Source organism: Rhincodon typus, chromosome 11, assembly GCF_021869965.1.
Source record: "Rhincodon typus isolate 14 chromosome 11, sRhiTyp1.1, whole genome shotgun sequence".
Lineage (NCBI taxonomy): Eukaryota > Metazoa > Chordata > Chondrichthyes > Orectolobiformes > Rhincodontidae > Rhincodon > Rhincodon typus.
In genome coordinates, this window is record NC_063342.1 from 38,276,838 (window position 1) to 38,299,463 (window position 22,626).

At 39.3% G+C, this 22,626-nt stretch overlaps 1 protein-coding gene across 1 annotated transcript in view; it reads right to left on the minus strand.

Moving 5' to 3' along the window:
• Positions 1-22,626, minus strand: part of LOC109932516 (nucleoside diphosphate kinase 7) — a 118,038-nt gene that overhangs the window by 52,496 nt on the left and 42,916 nt on the right. Inside the window, exons 4-5 of the mRNA XM_020531669.2 lie at positions 9,971-10,035; positions 2,221-2,289 (exon numbers count right to left, since the gene is read on the minus strand). Of these exons, the coding sequence (XP_020387258.2) occupies positions 2,221-2,289; positions 9,971-10,035 (134 nt within the window). The remainder of the gene's footprint in view (positions 1-2,220; positions 2,290-9,970; positions 10,036-22,626) is intronic.

The following is a 22,626-nucleotide window of genomic DNA, read 5'->3' on the forward strand; positions in this document are numbered from 1 at the left end:
ATCTCCTGATGGAGCTGAGTTGTCACCTTGAAATTTATGGCTTTATCAAATATCCCATAGTTAACAATGAAACCGGTTTGCAAAATAGCTTTTGAAATGGTAGAAGCACCTGGTGCAACACTATTCGAACCAAAAGGAAGAAGCCTAAAGAAGAACAAGTAAGACAGCTTTAATGTCTTTCACTTTTGTTAGTTTCTCATTTTCAAACATCAAGATCAGTTAGACACCTTCATGCCTAGCAGATCTAATGCTGTAGATTCCAAAAGACTCAGCTGAATTTCACATGCAATGAGTGTGTTTGGCACAATGCGACACCTCTAAGGCCAACTCAGACATACATATCAGTTCAACCTGACAACGGAACTAGTATTATAGTATTACTAGTATTACTATATCCTAAACAAGTGTGACTATATCAACAAAATGCATGTCACTCTTAACGATGAGTCTAAATTTATATTCATTGGATAACCTTATTTTAAAAAAAAAAGCACTTTCTAGACTTGTATAACAGCAGGTGATATATAGCATTGGCTCATCCTCATGGCTCTTCTGCATCCACATATGTATGTGTTGCCTGAGACACACAAAAGTAATGTCGCTGCATGTCCTTTCTCATTTATAACCGATCCTGCGCAACATGAGCTGGCTAAATGTTGGGTAAATTGCTACAAACAATTTACATTCAGCACCTGCATTTCAATAGCAAAGCAGTGCCCATGTACTCATTTGATATTGCTGGCCTATTCAGAAAAGTATCATTCAAGGAAGCCACAGACATCTGCACTGAAGCGCTATATCATGGTGATCTAGATTTGCTACCACTGTGAGAATCAGTATTCCTTATGAATTCAACTTGTTGAAATGTGCCATACATGCACTCACCCTATCTTAATCAGTCAACAGACAGTATGACACATTATGAAAAAAGACTTTGCTTTCTTCAATTTGAAGAAAGCAAAGTAAAATGTATGCAACATTAGAAAAGGAGTTGTTTTTTCTCCAGTAAGCAATGATTCTAAAGAAAAATGTGACTTTAGCACATATGAATTCAACAACTTGTGCAGTTGAGTTCAGTTTTAATATCACGTATGCCAAATAGATGGTATTGCCATGGTATCCCCACTGGACCCAACTCTCTCAAGCATCTCAGTTAGATTCTATGAGATGAGAAACGTGCCTTTGCTGAAAAAACACCTAATCTCTAACCCTTGCACATTTCTAATATGTAGGTAAAATATTTATTATAATTTAGTATGATTGAATTCAGGTCAACATTCAAGAATTCAATATGTCTTAATGGACTCTATACAGCACTCAAATTCATGTATGCTCATCCACAACAAATTATAATTGATGATAAAAAAAACTATACAGTGCATCAAGTAGATTAAGTCAAATTAATATTAACTTGAATATAAGAAAATAAGAAAATGCTATGTATATCTATGAATGTTCTTGATTGCTTGTCTGCAGATAGCTGTGAAGAAATAGCTATGAATAAAATAATGTTATAAACATCCAAACATTCATGATTACAAAATAACTGGAATCCAATCATTTCCCAATAAATTGGGAGTGGCTGAGCAAAACTATTGCCAAAGAATACCTAAGAAATTGTTATTTTATATGCTGCCAAATCAAACTTTTGGAATTGAAGATGCCACCTGGGTAAAGGTTGTCCAAGTAGGAGAATGAACTTTTCCCAAGCTAATTCGTAATAATATCAATTCACTCCATTTAAAAACCACCCTCACAACCAAAACAGAATTCCCAAGTATTAGAACAGAAACATGGCACAACTGTCTGAAATTCCTTTCTCCACCATTTTAGCAGAGGCTTAAAATGAAATAGCACTGAAAAGCAAAGGACATGACTGCAGTCTCTTGGAAACAAAAAAAGCCAAAAATATAGAGTTTGAGAACTGCACAGACATCATTTTGTGGTTCAGTCAAAAATAAAAGTTAGATCATGCATTTTGTAGATAACACAGTGTAGAGCTGGAGGAACACAGCAGGACAGGCAGCATCAGAGAGCAAAAATGCTGACGTTTCAGGTTGGGACGCTTCTTCAGAAAAAAAAATGTATTTTGTGTTGTTTTTGCTAAAACAATCCTCCGTTCTCCGCATTTTGCGTTGATTTTGCAAAAACATTCCTCTGTTCTCCACCTGTTTAGGTATTTCTAATGTTCTTTCACCATCTTAACAAAATTCTACTTACATTGTATTCAGAAACAACTCCTTTATACACTTCAAGGAACTCTTCTGCATTAGCTTGGTCTAATTTGAACTGTGAGAAGAAGAGAAAAAATGTTAACCACCGCAGTTGGTTTTGTATCTATCTGAAAAACACTACTTCCTACAGTGCAGAACTCCAGCAAACTTTTATTGAACAAAATAGATTAGAGAAGACCACAGATTAATTTAGATCATAGAAAGTGATCCTTCTTCCAGACAATAGTGGACTCTGGAACAGATGACAGGTCCACACAGCGAATACGGATTCCATGAATTTGTACAAGTGAGAGCTGCATTTGCATCTGGCCGGGGTCAAGATCACTTCAGATGAAATGATTTAAGTAACATTAATTAAGGCTTGAGTAATCTCCTGGACTTTTGATCATCTAAAAAGGTCAGAGAGAGGTTTTTCCAGATTTTGTACCCTACCTGGCATGTGTTTTTAAATCTAATTTTCCATCTTTCCCAGCATATTTCATGGCTGTTGGATATGCTAGGAGCGCATATATTGTGGCACAGTTGTTGGAAGAGGCTGTAATGACCTCCTACAACCTCTTCCATCAGGCAGAAGATACAGAAGCCTGAACACCCGCACAAGCAGGTTCAGGAATAGCTTCTTTCTGGCTGTTGAATGGACTCTAGCCTCAAATAATGTAAACTGCAAGCCTCGAAGTCTTTTTGATCAGTACATCCTTTGCTTGCTGTGATCTACCTGTACTGTTTGTAAACAAAGCTTTTCACTGTATTTCAGTACATGTAACAATAAAATCAGAAATCAATATTTCTTTTCCTGTCCTCCTTTGTTGAATATGTGTCTACGTATAAGTTTATACCAAGTGTATAAATTATGTGCTCAGATTTCTGAATGTGACTTGAATCCATGATCTTCCAACTCAGTGGAAAGGGTACGACTACTACTACGAGAAACTAGAAACTTAAAAAAAAACTAACAGTTCATGAATGTGCTTTTGCTACCCTCAGTCATGCCAGTTAAGAGTCAACCACATAATGTCTGAAGTGACATGTCGGCCTGGCCAGGTAAGGATAGCAGTTTCCTTCCCCAAAGGACATTAGTGAACCAGATGGGTTTTTCCTGACAATCAAGAATGGATTCATTGTCATCATTAGACTCTTAACTCCAGATTTTTGTTGAATTCAAATTCCACTATTTGCCTTGGCATGATTCAAACCCTGGTCCCCGGAACATTTCTAGGTCTCTGGATTAACAGGTCCAGCAAAAATACCATTAGGCCTCCCCTAGGCCTTACTAAATTTGTAGCTCAAAACATCTTGTGGTTTCTGCGAATTTTCTCTCAATCTATCACGTGTTTCCTGTTATTCCATTTGCATCACACTTAAATATGCTATATTTATTCCTATAACGGCCTGATTCTTCACATGTGACTCATTCCCAAAGGATTTTCCAGTTCCAATTAACATTTGAAAGTTCCAACAGCCAGTCTGCTGCAGGTCTTGTTTGGCATTTATTAATTCTACACATTAATTATGTTATTGATCATAAATTATTTAATAGCTTTTGTTTCTTCTCTTCCTTTAATGAATTTCCAGATCCTCGTTTGTGCACATCAATTAACTGTCGTCCCTACATTTGACTTCGGATTTTTCACTGGATTCTTCTCCTGTTCCTGATATTCCAGCATTCTGTCTCTCATACCCCCAAATTAAATGAGTTCCCTTCTGCTCTATGCATTAAATATCTAAAATCAGGTCCTGGGGTCTCAGACCAGCAATAACTATCCTTTCATGAAAGATACATAAGATTTCTAAACATTATGTACTTAGTTATGTTACTTAATTTGGAGACAAAAGTACTTTCAACAAAATAAGCAAAAAACTTTTCATTGCAGTATTAGAAAAGGCACAGAACTTTAGGAATCGAACTACAGCCGAAAAATTCATGCATCTTACAGGACGAAATAGCAGTGGGCTCACCAAAATTTTAATTTTGGTATGAGATCTCGTTAACACTACATCTGCTTCAGCAGTTGCCATCTATCTTCCAAACTGTATTTCCCGTAAAAGGCCATACACAACTAAATGGTGTAGAACTCAATGATATCCCAAAATCAGAACTTGAGCATCTATTAACTGTATATTCACAGATAAACTAAATTTACACAAAGTATTTTAGCCAAAAATGCCAATTATGAGACCAAAGCTTGGAAACTTGTTATACATTTGTCCTTCATCGGGTCAACAAAATGGGAAAATACAGGAAGGTTCACGATCTCCAGACTCCTGTCTCTTTCTGCATCTCAATCTTAATAAACCATCTCTCCTTCAACAAATTCTATTCGCAAGTCCCTGACACAATTTCTTTTCCCTGGCTACTGTCTAGAGCAGAATTAGATTGTTCATAACTTTTGACATTTTAGACAACCCTGAGATGAGCTTTCAACCACTTATCTGCTCCGTCATCAAGACACTTGCATGCTATTTGGAGCTTCAAACACCTCATCCATATTTTGCTGTTGCTCCTGAGCCAGGGAGACAAATATTAAAAACAAGTCGTTAATTTACAATTGTAAAATGCAAGTACTCCTGATACTTAGATCCAAACTGCAGTAAATACATATTTATGAAATGTCATTAACATCCCAACATCCTTCACACAGGCATTAACAAACAGTTTGACAATCTACCACAGAAAGCAATATTGAGAGAGGTGGTGGAAGATCGAGGTTTTAGGGAACCATCTTAAAAAAAAGAGGAAAGACAGGTAAAGAAATCATGGAAAAGAATTCTAGAAAAGTTTGAAATAGGTAGACGGTACAGCTGATTGAAATTGGGTTTGAGCAAGACACCAGAAGTGGATGATTGCAAAGATCTTAGATTTACATAGAACATAGAACAGGACAGCACAGTACTGGCCCATGATGTTGTGCCAAACTTTTACCCTAATCCTAAGGTCTATCTAACCTCCACCCCTACCTTATACTATCATTCATATGCCTATCTAATAGCCGCTTAAATGCCCCTAATGAGGCCGACTCCACTACGCTCTCCGGCAATGCATTCCACGCCCTGACCACACTCTGAGTAAAGAACCTACCTCTGACGTCTCCCCTATATCTACTTCCACTCACTTTAAAACTATGCCCCCTTGTAATAGCACTATGCCCGCTTGTAATATGTCGGGGGGAAATTAGAAGGCTGAGACCCCGAAGCAATTTGAAAACAAGGATCAAAACTTTAAAATTGAGACATTGTGTGACTGGGATTCAATGTATGTCAGCAAGGACAGGTGTGATAGGCAAATGAGACTGTGCGTGAATTAGGACACATCCAAGGTTATGGTAAGTTTACATTTATGAAGGGTTGAAAATGGAATATCAGTAAGAGAGTATTCTATTAGTCTGTAGGCAACAAAGATATACGTGTGGGTTTCAGTAGAAGAGCCAAGGCAGGTCAAAGACAGGTGACAGTACAAAGGTAGAAACAGTTGGTCTTAACAATGGAGCAGATATGCGTGTGCAAGTTCTTCTTAGGACCAAATAAAACTTCAAAAGCTGTGAATTATATCCTTCACCTTCAAACAACAGCTGGGGGAGGGATGGAATCAGTGGATAGGGAATGGAGTTTGTTACAGAAAACGAAAGTAGCTTCAATTTTGCAAATGTTTAGTTGGAGGAATCTTTTTAAACAATGGATGTTGGACAAACAGCACAACAAACCACAATCATTAGAGGCAGCAAGAGAGCTGGTGATGAGTTGGGCATCATCAATGTACAAGTGGAAATTATTTCTGAATGACAACACCGAGGAGCTGTATGTAGATGAGAAACTGGATGACAGTCAAAATTAATGTGTAGTGGGGTTCTCTTCAAAGGACAGTTTCCTTCAAATACAAGGTGCTATTATCTACGAAGACTCTGTCAGTCACAACCTTATTGATATGTACATGATCACAAAAACAGATCGGCCTTGATTCCAAGGTGGCTGCCACGATACTTCCATCATATGGCATTCAAATATAGTCACAGGCTAAGGATATGGGCTAGGCCATTTAGGACTGATGTGCGGAGAGCCCTTTTCACCGAGAGAGTGGGGAGTCTGTGGCATCTTCCTGTGACAGAAAGCAGGTAAGTCCAAAACACAGAATTTTTTTAAAACAAGGAGTCACAGCATGGAAACAGACCCTGTGGTCCAACTCATCCATGCCAACCAGATATCCTAAATTAATCTAGTTCCATTTGCTAGCATTTGGCCCATATCCCTGTAAACCCTTCCTATTCATATACCCATCCAGATGCCTTTTAAATGTTGTAATTGTACCAGCCTCCATCACTTCCTCTGGCAGCTTATTCCATACACACATCACGCTCTGCGTGAAAAACTTGCCGCTTAGGTCCCTTTTAAATTGTTCCCTTCTCAACTTAAACCTATGCCCTCTAGTTTTGGACTCCCTCACCTGGGGTAAAAGACTTTGCTATTCACCCGATCCATGCCCCTCATGCTTTATAAACCTCTATAAGGTCACCCCCCGTCTCTGCGTTCCAGGAAACATAGCCCCAGCCTGTTCAGCCTCCCGTTATATCTCAAACCCTCCTACCCTGGTAACTTCCTTGTAAAATGTTTTCTGAACCCTTTCAAGTTTCACAACATCCTTCCTATAGCAGGGAGACCAGAAATGCACACTACTCGAAAAGTGGCCTAACCAATGTCCTGGACAGCCACAACACGACCTCCTGACTCCTAGACTCAATGCACTGACTAATAAAGGCAAGCATACTAAATACTTTCGTCACTATCCTGTCGACATGGGAATCCACTTTTGAGGAACTATGAACCTGCATCCCAAGATGTCTTTGTTCAGCAGGACCATACCATTAAGTGTATAAGTCCTGCCCTGATTTGCCTTTCCAAAATGCAGCGCCTCACATTTTTCAGGCTAAAGGGTTCATAAGGTAGGAGGAGAAAATGGAAGAGGGTACAGAGTTGGATGATGTAGATTGGTCGAACCAGCTCGGTCAGGGTAGCCTTGAGGAGGAGTTCGTTGAGTGTATCCGTGATAGTTTTCTTGAACAGTATTTAATGGAACCAACGAGGGAGCAAGCTATCCTAGATCTGGTCCTGTGTAATGAGACAGGAATAATTAATGACCTCATAGTTAGGGATCCTCTTGGAAGGAATGATCACAGTATGGTTGAATTTAGAATACAGATGGAGTGTGTGAAGATAAAATCCAATACCAGGGTCCTGTGCTTGAACAAGGGGAACTACAATAGAATGAGGGAGGACTTGGCTAAAGTAAACTGGAAACAAATATTTTATGGTGGGACAGTTGACGAGCAGTGGAGGACTTTCAACGCAATCTTTCAAAGTGCTCAGCAAAAGTATATTCCAATGAAGAGGAAGGACTGTAAGAAAAGGGGTAATCTGCCATGGGTGTCGAAAGAAATAAGGGAGGCTATCAAATTGAAAGAGAAGGCATACAAAGTGGACAAAAACAGCATGAAACTAGAAGATTGGGAAAACTTTAAAGGTCAACAGAAAGCCACAAAAAGAGCTATAAGGAAAAGTAAGATAGAATATGAGAAAAAACTAGCACAGAATATAAAGACAGATAGGAAAAGTTTCTATAAATATATAAAACGAAAAAGAGTGGCTAAAGTAAACGTTGGCCCTTTAGAGCATGAGAAGGGGAATTTAGTTATGGGATATGATGAAATGGCCGAGGCATTGAACAGGTATTTTGTATCGGTCTTCACAGTGGAGGACACTAATAACATGCCAGTAATTGACAAAGAGACGAAGGTAAGTGAGGACCTGGAAACAACCATAATTACGGAAGAGGTAGTGTTGGGCAAGCTAATGGAGCTAAGGATTGATAAGTCTCCTGGCCCTGATGGAATGCATCCCAGGGTACTAAAAGAGATGTTGGGAGAAATAGCGGGTGCACTGGTGGTAATTTTCCAAAATTCGCTGGACTCTGGGGCAGTCCCAGCAGACTGGAAAACAGCAAATGTGACGCCACTGTTGAAAAAGGGAAGTAGACAAAAGATGGGGAATTATAGACCGGTTAGCTTAACCTCTGTAGTGGGAAAGATGCTTGAGTCTATTATCAAGGAAGAAATAGCAAGGCATCTTGATGGAAATTGTCTCGTTGGGCAGACGCAATATGGATTCATGAAGGGCAGGTCAAGCTTGACAAATCTTTTGGAATTCTATGAAGACATTACGAGCGAGGTGGACAATGGGGACCCAGTGGATGTGGTGTACCTAGACTTCCAAAAGGCCTTTGACAAGGTGCCACTCAAGAGGCTACTGCATAAGATAAGGATGCATGGTATTAAGTGTAAAGTATTAGGATGGATAGAGGATTGGTTGACTAACAGGAAGCAAAGAGTGGGGATAAATGAGTGCTATTCTAGCTGGCAGTCAGTGACTAGTGGTGTGCCTCAGGGATCGGTGTTGGGACCGCAATTATTTACAATTTATATAGATGATTTGGAGTTGGGGACCACGTGTAGGGTGTCAAAGTTTGCAGGTGACACTAAGATGAGTGGCAGAGCAAAGTGTGCAGAGGACTGTGAAACTTTGCAGAGGAACATAGATACATTGAGTGAGTGGGCAAAGGTCTGGCAGATGGAATACAATGTAAATAAATGTGAAGTCATACATTTTGGTAGGAGTAATAGTAAAAAGGATTATTACTTGAATGGTAAAAAGTTGCAGCATGCTGCTATGCAGAGGGAGCTGGGTATCCTTGTGCATGAATCACAGAAGGTAGGTCTGCAGGTACAACAAGTAATTAGGAAGGCAAATGGAATTTTGTCCTTCTTTGCTAAAGGGATTGAAATAAAAAGCAGAGAGGTTATGTTGCAGCTGTACAAGGCCACACCTGGAGTACTGTGTGCCGTTTTGGTCTCCTTACTTGAGAAAAGGATGTACTGGCACTGGAGGGGGTGCAAAGGAGGTTCACTAGATTGATTCCAGAGTTGAGGGGGTTGGCTTATGAGGAGAGAATATTCATTGGAATTCAGAAGATTGAGGGGGGATCTTATAGAAACATATAAAATTATGAAGGGAATAGATAAGATAGAAGTAGAGAGGATGTTTCCACTGGCAGGTGAAGCTAGGACAAGAGGGCATAGCCTCAAGATTAGAGGGAGCAGATTTAGGACTGAATTGGAGAAGGAATTTCTTCACCCAGAGGGTTGTTAATCTATGGAATTCCTTGCCCAGGGAAGTAGTTGACGCTACTTCAGTAAATGTTTCTAAAAAAAAAGGTAGTTTTTTTTGAACAATAAAGGAATTAAGGGATACGGTGAGAACGTGGGTAAGTGGATCCGAGTCCACGAAAAGATCAGCCATGATCTTATTGAATGGCGGAGCAGGCTCGAAGGGCCAGACGGCCTACTCCTGCTCCTAGTTCTTATGATCAGCTGTGATTATACTAAATGATGCAGTAGGCTCAAAGGGCAAATGACCTGCTCCTGCTTCTATCTTCTATACTGCTACCATTCCATTTCCAAAAAAAACCTCCATTCACAACCTACTGCATCGGAACAGATGAAGTATGCCAAGGAGCTTGGAGGATCATCAAATCACAATTGAGTTTTTAAAGCAATGGTTCAGGTGCCACTTTAGGTCCAAAGGCTCCTGGCATTAACTTCCAGAAATTTCTCCCAACTAAGGGTAGCTTGTAAACTTTTGCACACAAAATTACTTTTACAAAGTTTTTGTACAAAAAGGATTAATTATCTTACCAGTTGAAATGCGGTAAACTTAAACCCTCGTTCTTCAATGGCATCTAAAATCTTTCCAGCCAGACCTAGAAAAATTGCAAAATTATAAATGACAAAATTCTCAGAATATTCAACAGTAAGATTACTAATTTAGTTTTATATAATAAACATAAGGAGCACATTTGAAAACTGCCTAATCAGAAAATTATTTAACAGCCAAACATAATAACATTCTTTGTACTAAATGTGACACAAATAAAGGTACAAGGACACCTCTTACTTGAATATCTCTGGTGGATTTATTTACAGTTAAAATAACCTATGTAGTACAGAGTAATCTCCAGACAACCTGTGCTTCAAGTGTTCCACTACAGAGAGCCTGTGGTCATATGGTAATATCCAGGTACTTTGCTCATTTGCAAATTAAACTCTTAAAATGCCAACGTTCCAGTGATGCTATCACAACACCCAACCATTTTCTCTTCCACCCTATGAATCAAAGTTTCATAGTGCACAATAGTCAACAGGTTTGTCAATCAATGCTCATTGTTCATACATGAGCACAAACAGAGAACTTCACAAGCTATTTTCATGTTATAAAGCATCACAGTTGAGCCGAAAGCCATCCTTTCTTAATGTCAACACACAGCGGTCCCCGGATAACAAAGAACTGAAGAAGATACATTTCTAGGCCATGAATACTGAAGGTATAAATATAATCTTTAATACGATTGTAGGTTACCAAGATGAAGGCATTATAAAGTTGTATTTATTTTGACAGTTCATTTTTGTCTATTCTCTTTTTCCTTTTCTGTCTCATTTTGACATGTGTCTAGCAGGGACCCTTCACAGTGATCAGCCTATTTTCACATCACTACCTATAAAGAACAAGTCTGTTGAAATTTTCCCTGATACTGCAACAGCAGATAATAACTAACACAGACAAGGAATCACGTTTGAAATCTTCCTGCCTCAGTTGTTCTTTGAATGAAATAGGAACCATTTTTGATGTGCATTTTTTCTTTGATACAACATCTGAATTTTATGAATTCTATGAAGTTGGTTATGTCTGAACATAGTCATTGGTCAGGAATGAAAACTATTTTCACTTTGGCCGCATTTGCTGACACCAGCGCATGCACAGTTGTCCCGGTCAGCAAACACTGTCTTTTCAACAGTATTAGGGATGCTCAGCGAAGGAGAGGGTAGGTGAGAAATCATGTTTGTTGTTTGGTGCTACCATAAGTCATGCAATTAAACTCAACCTGCAGAATCTTTGAAGTTTTAAGGCAGAGGTAGGTTGATGAGAGGGGATGAAAGGGGACTAAAGGTTATTGGGGATACGCAGGAATGTACAGTTGAGGTTAAAAGCAGATCAGATATGATCTAATTGAATGGCAGAGCAGGGTCAAGGGACCACGCGGTTTACTCTTGCTCCTAACTTGTACGTTCTAAAGCCATCGATTGTTTTATGAGGCCCTTGAGTGAGCATTGATTTCCTATTTAAGGGTCTCAATCAGCAATCAGGTGGGAAGGTCATCCATGAACCTTCCTGCTAGGGACTTGATCAGAGAGGTGGTGGAAAGATGGCGGAGTCCCCACTCGCCTGATTAAATGTATCCCCACAAGATGGTGCCTAGCTACCTACTATATAAATCTTAAAACCACATACCTGGATAAACAGATTTAATTTATTGTGGGTTTAGAATTTAATGAAGCACTTCAATCCTTTAGTTATTAAACCAGTTTCTAAAATATGCTAAAATCTTCTAAGTGCAAATCTGAATAGTTTGTTTTAAGCACGGGCACAGCTTCGAGTGCTGCCATTCAGCTCAATGCCAGCTTTGAAGTGTATACAACCAAAATAATATACATTCTAATACTAGACATGTACTGTCTATTAGAATCCTAAAAACTGACTTTCCAACTGGTTATGTAACCATACTACGCTTGCAACACAGGGACAATTCCACATAATCAAAGTCTTACAACCTTTAATCAAAACAGAAAATATGCTAGAAATATACAGTACATTAAGACAGAAAAAAATTTGATGAGTTTGTATGAAGACCCAAAATCTCAAATCTACTGGGAAGAAAATTCAGGACAATTCCCACACCCGTGGATAATGGAGCTTTGAATGAATGGCGTTTTCAGTATATATTTTAAACCCCTTTTTTGTTCTAGATTTTTCAGCTGCTATGCCTTAGGTCAGTCAAGGCTCTTTTTTCTTGCTTTGTTGCTGAAATATTTACAAATATGCCCAATAAATCAAAAAATGCCTGATATGTCAATTAATTTGAAGCAACTAGAATTATTCTCATATCTCCACAGTGAAGAAACAGCACATCAGATCTTGTTTGAGTTTTCAGTTATTACACAAATTTATGAAGCCATGAACAAATGTTCGAGTTAACAACAGGCCAGCAACATTTTTCTGTTTTCTACTTTTAAACCTTGGAACTGTTGCCAAGGTTAGTTATGAATGCATAACTCACATACATTGTCCGTACAAATTTGAAAATCATGCGTTAGAAGTGTTAATATGCATTATCAGAAAACAGAACAATGAGCACCATTCTTTTGGAGTTTGCCGAGTAATAACACGACCAATGAGACTGACTTGATGTATGTAAGGCTCAAAACAAGTAAAGTGCATCATAGAGAGTACAGTTACAGAATTTTACTGTTCTACAATGCATAATGTCTCATACTAATAGCAGTTTGATTTTTGTACTCCACTTCAGCTGAATGGACACAGAGTCTCACTTTATAGTTTGACTATAATGGCAAAAAGCAAGTTTGATTTGTCTCAAATTCTCTGAACTTTTGGTATCAAAGACAAAAATATTAATTTGTTAAGGAACAACTCGATCTAGAATAAAGTGAAAGTGAAGTGACTATGGTGCAAACGTTAACTGATCAGTCTCGCGTAATCTCCTCATCAATCACTCAGTTACATAAAACACATTTTTGTATCTCAAACATTTGTAGATTGTAAAAACCCGAAAGAACTGGGAATGCTGGAAATAAGAAACAAAAACAGAAATTGCTGGAAAAGCTCAGCAGGTCTGGCAGCATCTGTGGAGAGAAATCAGAGTTAATGTTTCGGGTCCAGTGACCCTTCCTAGATTTTAGTTGCGTTCTCATATATTTACTTTGTTCATAGATTTATATTCATTTTCTGTGTGAATGCATATATTCCAAAATTATAAGTTTACAATACTGTAAAGCAAGTGTTCTGAGAAGCTGCCCATCTGTATGAAAAGGATATTGAACTTGATGTACCCACATTAAGCACGGAACATGTAATTAAAATAATCTACATTTCTTTTAATGCTCATCATGATCAATTTAAAAAAGGTGTCTTTGAGTCGAGACGAAGTCAGGAACTGGTTAGCAAAGATGCAGTAGAAGCATAGTAAAGACGGGAACATGTTAAGGACATTTTTGAACAGACGAGAAATGCCAACCCAGAGACTTTGAGGTGCAAGAAGAGGGTATCAATCAGGAGAAACAGGGTAATGGAAGGAGTCATAATTTACTCTACTCTGTAAATGCCACCTCATCTCAAAAATCTGCTCCTCATACTCTAATTTCCTAGAAATTCAATTTTAAAAAAATTACATTTAAATCTTTTTGCTGTCTTGTTCCTTCCTATTTTTGCAATATTTATCAGTTCTACAACTTCTGCCCCCATTTGTCCCAGCACCATTTCATTCTCAGTACTTCAGATTCCAGCCTCTCATACACTCTCCCACTTCCTTCATTTCAATACTGTTTATGTACCTTCAGCCACCTAAGTACCACATTCTGGAATTTCCTACATCCCGGTCTACTCCTAATTCTCCATTTCATTCACCAAGCATTTGGTCATCCTTCTGAATGTAACTTTTTTTTTTGTCTGGGAAGCACAAGGGATATTTTTCTGACATTGACGTTCTATTAATTGCAAGTTATTGATGCTATATGTCAGGTTGCAACTCATGTTAGGACTGGGCCCCAGACTGGGGCAAATAGTTTCATTGCTATTTGACATTTTAAAAGGTACTAATCTAATTGTTTATGCATTATGTAGCTTGGTAATGTTGGGAGACTAGTTGAAAGCCTAGGAGAAATGAAAAGGGTGCAATGGAATTGGGAAGTGTGTTGGAATGTAGCAATAAAGATAAAGATAGAGCCCAGATTACGAGTGAAAATGTTACATGAAGCATTTTGAGTTGGAAATGCATGAGATATATTGGGGTTTGGTATTAGGAGAGGATGGTCTGATAGTATGGAAAAACTAGGACGGAGGACAATGGTGAGCAAAGGAGGGGTACTGCTGTGCAGGGGACTAATCAATCAGTTATGTTTTGGAGCAATGGGATATGGGTGGTTAGAGGCAGCAGACAGTGCAATAATCAAGTGATTTGAAGAAGGGAGCACTAATTAGATGATGCTCACTTCATAACTCGTCAAGGATAACACAGATCATTTTAAAAGGGGTATGATATAATTTGTGTCTTCGTATCCAATATATTGACTTTACAATGAATGTGGAATTTCCCTTTGTGATGCTGTCTTGACATTATCTAAACTAAGACCAATAAAGTCAAAAAAGAAAACCTCGTAGATAATACATTTTTTCTTACAATTGCCTTCAAATAAAAGAAGTGCGATGTTAAATAAGCTTTGGAGGAAGTGGAATCCTGAAAATCAGCAAAGATAGATTTCAAGACAGTGCTCTCTCAATAATGTACCGAGATAGCAGCTTAGATTGCGTGTTTAAGTCCTGGTTTAGGTCAACAACAATTCCATCAGCAAAGGGAGGCAACCACAAAAACTTGTACTTCAAAAACAAAACTAAAACAGATATACCGAAAACAATCCTCACCAAATATCAATAATAAAGGATCAGAACAGGTGGCCCTGAATTGATTTTTAAACATGTCAACAAGAAATAAAAGCCAGAAATGCGCAGTGTACACAATTCTCTATTGCAAGTGTGTGTGTTTATCAAGGCATGAGACACAACATGAAAAGTTTGAAGTGTATCCCGACTGTACATGAAATCTCAAATAAATTACTTCCAAAACAGACAGTAATCCCCTCTCTTCGAATCAACTGCCACACTACACATCATGGGGAGGCTCTGATAATATACAGCAAGAAAAGCAGCTGTAATTGGACACTGGAACAAGAACAGGAATTGCTGGAAAAGCCCAGCTGGCCTGGCAGCATCTATGAAGAAAAATCAGAGTTAATGTTTCGGGTCCGGTGACCTTCCTGTTCACAGTTCTGAGGAAGGGTCACCCGACCCAAAACATTAACTCTGATGTTTTCTTCACAGATGCTGCCAGACCTGTTGAGCTTTTCCAGCAACTTGTTTTTGTTCTCGATTTACAGCATTCACAGTTCTTTCGGTTTTTATGTAATTTGACACTAACTTGGATGAAATGTCTTTTCATCATTAAAACAAAATATGATCTAATTTCACTGCAAGAAGATTACTATGGAAAAGACCATTTGATGACCATATTCTTTTCCACATGTCTGTCAATTTGGTCAGTTGTTGAGCAAAAGGCAGCCCAACAATAGCCCAATGTGGCACTGTCTTCAAGGTTGACAGAAGTTCCAAGTCTCTGGCCTTAGATTACTCACTCATAAAAAAGGGTGCTCTGCACCATTACCAGCTCCTCATGAATTAGTGCAGCCCACGTATCAGGTGATGTGATAGGGAATATATACATAACAAATAGTAAATTCAAATCAAAAGCATAATTAGGATAAGACATAACTTGTACAGTTTCAATACATTAATATAATTTGTAGTTGCCTTTGATTTGATTCTGTTCATCTGAGTAAAGAACATAGGAAATAGGAGCCAGAGTAGGCCATCTGGCCCATCGATCTTGCTCTGCCAATCAATAAGATCATGGCTGATCTTTTCGTGAACTCAGTTCCACTTATCCACTGCTCACTACAACCCTTAATTCCTTTACTGTTCAAAAATCTATTTTTGCCTTAAAAACATTCAATGGGGAAGCCTCAACTGGGCAGAGAATTTCACAGATTCACAACCCTTGGGGCGAAGAAGTGCCTCCTCAACTCAGTCCTGGATCTGTTCCTCCTTATTTTGAGGCTACGTCCCCTAGTTCTACTTTCACCCGCCAGTGGAAACAACCTCCCTGCTTCTATCTTATCTATTCCCTTTGTAATTTTATCTGTTTCTACAAGATCCTGCCTCATTCTTCTAAATTCCAATGAGCAAGTATAGTCCCAGTCTACTCAACCGCTTATGAGCTAACCCTCTCAACTCCGGAATTTACCTAATGAACCTCCTCTGCACTTCCTCCAGTGCCAGTACATCCTTTCTCGAGTAAAGGAGACCAAAACTGTACGCAGTACTCCAGGTGTGGCCTCACCAGTACACTATACAACTGTAGCATAACCTCCCTATTTTTAAACTCCATCTCTCTAACAACGAAGGGCAATATTCCATTTCCCTCCCTAAAGGCTGCTCCCTCATTAGACAGAGATTACTGGTGGTGGTTTAACCCAAGGGTCACCAGCCTCAGGCAAGGGTATAGGTTGAGCAGGAGAGTCCTTCATGGTGACCTCAGTCAGTGCAGGTTTTGAACGCATGTTACTGGTGTCACTCTACGTTACAAACCAGCCATCCAGAAAACTGAGCTAACCGATCCCTGACCACTATTCAAACTGAAAGCAGAAAAACGACTGGCTACATAAAACATAGAAAAATGGATGGACTGTGTGAACGCTGGCCCAAATTAAAATGACAGGTGGAATTACATCAAACACAACGAAAAGTAATGTAACTATTGTAATGTATTTTTGCCATAGCTTTAGTCTAAGTCTAGTCCAATCACCTAGTAATCTTCCTCTTTCCAAAATCATTCCTTTTTGTTTCTGTAAATTGCAATACTTTTCTTCTCCATTCTATATCTACTTTCTAATTTCATTTCTTTCACTTGCTGCTTCTTCCTGAACTAGCCACTGTCATCAGATACTCAAATGGGCCATATATGGTAGTGTTGACACTGTGTGACCTCAGTATCTCTTTATCTATTACTACGGAACATAAAGTCCTCCTATGGTAAATTAATGCTTTGTACAAATGGCACACAAGTTCTGCTGCAATTCATGGACCCAACAGGACATAAACATTCCTCAACACACTGCTAGTTTCAACTAAAATCAAACATGTTAGAGATGTGCATCAAATATCGATCTGAAAAGAGGGGTTAATGTTTCAAGTAGGATATTTCAAATGAAAATATTAACCTATGTGTTTCTCTTTCAGATGCTCACTTCCAACACTTTATTTTTAATTCAAATTTTGATCACTAAAACTTTTTAATCTATGTATTAATAATATGGTTATAAAAACAAATTTAAAAACAATGCAATTAAATAGTAACACCATTGTTTTCTGCAAAAAAAAATTCATAAAGTAAAAGTACACAATCTTCTCATATAAATTACTACTTCTCTGTGGGTGTAAGTAACCAATAGTGTATTTCACTATTTTCCACTTGGTTGTCTTTTAGATCTCCCATTTCATATCAGTTCAGCATTAAACTGTCTCTCAGGAACCAGCCACATGTCTAAGATCACTACGTGTTCCTTATGTTTCCATTATAAGTATGCCTGTTGCTAGGATATATCATTCCCATTGCCTAGCAACAGCTGTTCCTTTATTCTAGTCACTGGTTGTTCAGCATGCCCAAGCTGCCAGAGATAAACAGTGCTGTGATTTTCCACTGCTGTTTCTGTTCAGGGAATCTGTAAATTATCTGCTGCAATGAAAAAAAAACAAAAACTTTAAAGAAACGGCTACCTAACACTTAGGCATAAAACAAAAATTAAAATTAGGAATTCAGAGTTCATATCACACCAGTGAGAACTAATTAAAATATACATAAAACTTTTCATTAATTGTTAGCTAAGTAAAGTATCCAAATCTGAACAAAATACACTATGAGGAAACAAGCTAAAAAGAAAAAAAAAATGAAGTAGATGGTCAGAATTAGATTTTATGGTGTTGAAATAAAAAAACAATATCACATCTTTAGCACTTCATCACTGAGAGGTGTTGGGATTATAGGGATAAATACAGATGAAACAGGAAAATGTTCAAATATTACACAGGCTAATCCTGATAACATCTATGTATTAATAATATGGTTATAAAAACAAATTTAAAAACAATGCAATTAAATAGTAACACCATTGTTTTCTGCAAAAAAAATTCATAAAGTATTGGGTTTTGATATAACCCAATATGGCCTTACTGTAACTGAAAAGTTGTCCCCCAGTAAGTGCAAATTAAATGTGCATGATCATTTGAAACTTAGGTATAACTTTCTGGAGATATGGGATCAATTGGCAGATCTTCTAACTTCTGCTCTTTTGCACTGCAGCTTCTGCCCCAAAGATATTTTTGGGAGGTGTGCAATGAGATCTAAGGCTCCCCCAAAAGTTGTGTAGTTATACTACATGAAGCAAGCATACTATCCATTTAGGCTTGACAACGGAAGGCACGGTGGCTCAGTGGTTCGCTCTGCTGCCTCACAGCACCAGGGTCCCAGGTTCAATTCCAGCCTTGGGTGACTGTCTGTGTGGAGTCTGCACACTCTCCCAGTGTCTGTGCAGGTTTCCTCTCGGGGTCTGGTTTCCTCCCACAGTCCAAAGATGTGATTAGACGGATTGGCCATGCTAAATCACCCATAGTGCCAAGGGATGTGCAGACTAGGTGGATTAGCCATGGGAAGTGCAGGGTTATGGGGAAAGGATAGAGGGCTGGCCTGGGTGGGATGTTCCTCAGAGGGGTGGTGTGAACGAAATGGACTGAATGGCCTGCTGCCACACTGTATGGATTCTATGATCCTATGAATAAACATAGGATAGCACAGCAGAGGAACAGATCCTTTGGCTCACCATGTCTATGCTGACCATGGTGCCATTCTAAACTAATCCCATCTGCCTACATGTTCATGCTTGTCTAAATGCCTCTGAAATGCTGCTATCATAGCTGCTTCTACTACTCCCCAGGAAGCATGTTCAGGCACCTACCAGCCTCCATGTAAACAAAAATTTCCCTCGCACATCTTTCAATATTTCCCCCTTTCACTTTAAACCTACGATCCCTAGTATTTGAAATTTCCACCCTGGGAAAAAGACTCCAATTATCTACCCTATCCATGCCTGTTATAATTTTATACACCTCTATCAGGTTATCCCTCAGCCTTCAACACTCTAAAGAAAACAAGAACAAAAAGAACAAAAGAGAAGTACAGCACTGGAACAGACCCTTCGCACCTCCCCCACTCCCCACTGTGCTCAAGCCTGTGCTGATGACCAAGCCCTGACTAAACTAAAAAAAAACAAGCCTTATGCCCTTATTTCGGTCCGTATCCCTCTATTCATGTAACCATCCAGATGCCTCTTAAATGAACAATCCAAGTTTGTCCAATCTCTCCTTATAGCTAATACACTCCAATCTACGTAATGTCCTGGTAAACCTGTTTTTATATCCTCTCCATATCCTCTCTATAATGTGGTGACCAGAACTGCCCACAATATTTCAAATGTGGCCTAACTAAAGTGACGTATAGCTGCAACATGACTTGCCAACGTTACACTCAAAACCCTGACCAATGAAAGCAAGCATGCCATATGCCTTTTTTACCACCGTATCCCCTTCAGTTGCCAAGGTTTTGGAGTAGATCTGTTGCTCGGGTTGTCAGTTCAGTTGCCAATTTCAGGGAGCTGCAGACTTGCACCAGAGATCTCTCCCTGTCCATCAATGCTCCTAAGGGTCCTGCTTTTTACTGTACACTTCCCCCTTGCATTTGGCCTCCCAAAATGCATCACCTCACACCTGTCCGGATTAAACTCTATCTGCAATTTCTCTATCCAATTTTCCAACTGATCTATATACTGCTGTATACTTTGACAATCTTCCTCACTATCCACAACTCCACCAATTTTCAAATTATCTGCAAACTTGCTAACCAGACATTACATTTTCATCCAAATCATTTATATACATTACAAACAGAAGTCCCAGCACTGATCTTTGCAGAACACCACTAGTCACTGACCTCCAGTCAGAAAAACATCCCTCCACAATTACCCTGCCTTCTACAACCAAGCCAATTTTGTATCCAGTTTACCAACTCACTACGGATCCCACGTGACTTCATCTTCTGGACCAGCCTACCATGAAGAACCTTGTCAAATGCTTTAATGGAAGTTAACATTGACAATATCCACTGCCCTACCCTCATTAATTATCTTTGTCACTTTCTTAAAAAAAATCTCAAATTAAAATTGAGTCAAGACCTCCTCCGTACAAAGCCATGCTGACAATCCTTAATAAATTCATTCTTTTCTAAATCCTGAATAGGTACTTTACATCAGTTTTCACTGTGGAAGACACCAGTAGCACACAGGAAGTTCGAAAGAGTCAGGGACAGAGAGGAGTGTAGTGGGGATTACTAAGGAGAAGGTGCTGAGGAAGATAAAACGTAATAAGGTGAATAAATCATCCGGACCAGATGGACTAGACCCCAGAGTTCTGAAGTAGCTAGCTAAGGTGATTGTAGAGATATGGGCAGCATGGTGGCTCAGTAGTTAGCACTGCTGCCTCACAGCGCCAGGGATCTGCATTTGATTCAACTCTCGGGGGACTGTGTGTAGAGTTTGTACCTTCTTCTTGTGTCTGCGTGGGTTTCCTCTGGGTGCGCCAATTTCCTCCCACAGTCCAAAGATGTGCAGGTTAGGTGGATTGGCCATGCTAAATTGCCTGTAGTGTTCAAGAATGTGTAGATTAGGTGGGTTCTGCGGGATGGATTGGAGTGGGATGCTGAGGGTCAGTGTGGACTTGTTGGACTGAAAGGCCTGCTTCCACACTGTAGGGATTCTATGAGCTTGGTAGTGACCTTTCAGGAATCACCAGAGTCAGGGAGGGTCCCAGAGGGATGAAAAATTGCTAATGTAACATCCCTGTTTAAGAAGGGAGGGAGCCAGAAGACAGGAAACTATAGGCTGGTTAAACTGACCTCAGTCATTGGTAAGATTTTCAGAATACATTATTAAGGACAAGACTGTGGAGCACATGGTAAAATATGGCTGAGTCTGCACAGCCCCATCAAGAGGAGGTCATGCTTGACAAATCTCTAAGGATTCTTTGAGCAGCTAACGAGCAAGTTAAACAGAAGGAGGCATTTGGATTTCCAGAACGCCTTTGATAAGGTGCCAGACAGGACATGGTGTTAGGGTAAGGTACCGACATGGATAGAGGGTTGGCCTACTGGCAGAAGGCACTGAGCAGGGATAAAAGGGATGACAGCCAGTGACTAGTGGAGTTCCACAAGGGGCTGTGTTGGGACCAATACTATTCGGGTTATACATTAATGATTTGGATGAAGGAACTGAGGACATTGTTGCTAAGTTTGCAGATGACAGATAGATAGACAGACAGGTAGTGTTCAGGAAGCAGGAAAGCTGCAGAAGGACTTGGACAGGCTAGGAGAATAGACAAAGAAGTGGCAGATGCAATACAATGTGGGGAGGTATGTAGTTACGCGCTTTGGTAGGAAGAATAGAGACAGAGTATTTTCTGAACAGGGAAAGGCTTCAGAAATCTGAAAGCACAAAGGGACTTGGATGTCCTAGTGCTGGATTCTCTTAAGATTAACATGCAGGTTGAGTTGGCAGTCAGGAAGGCAAATGCAATGTTAGCATTCATTTCAAGAGAGCTAGAATACAAGAGCAGGATATACTGCTGAGGCTGTACAAGGCTCTGGTCAGACTTTATTTGGAATACGGTGAACAGTTTTGGGCTCCGTTTCTAAGGATGGATGTGCTGGCATTGAAGGGGATTCTGTGGAAGGTTAACAAGAATGATTGCAGGGATGAAAGGCTTGTCATATGAGGAGTGGTTGAGAACGCTGGTTCTTTACTCAATGGAGTTTAGAAGGATGAGGGACATCTGAGTGGATATGAAGATGTTTCCATTAGTAGGACAGACTAGGACCGGAGGGCACAGCCTAAAAGTGAAGGGATGACTGTTTAGAACTGAGATGAGGAAGAATTTCTTCCACCAGAAGGTAGTTAATCTGTGGAACTCACTGCCATAGAGAGCTGTGAAAGCCAAGTCCTTGAGTGTATTTAAGACACAGATAGATAGGTTCTTGATTGGTAAGGAGATCAAGGGTTAAGGGAGAAGGCAGAGAATAAGGTTGAGAAACATATCATCTATGATCAAATGGCAGAGCAGATTCAATGGGCCAAATGACCTATTTCTATTCCTAGATCTTATGGTCTCATTTTCACAAACACCAGAACTCCTTAAATATGTTGCATATGAGATAGATGATGGGACCTTCTAGTACTGAAGCCCCTCGTGCCTAACCCAGTAAAAGGCTTTTTTTTTTAAAGCAACTTAGTTCTTTTTATGCTCTGCCATACCTTTTTTTTTAAAAATACTACTCATTCAGAATGTCTTTTACCCACTTATTTTCCACAAAGATCAGGACTATATTTCCTCTGAGCAGTAATTTCAGTGCACTGGTTAATACACTGAATACCCATGTGTGATACTTCATTAAAGTTGCTAATCTGTCCACTTTAAATAGGTAAAATGACCTTAAGATAATATACACAGA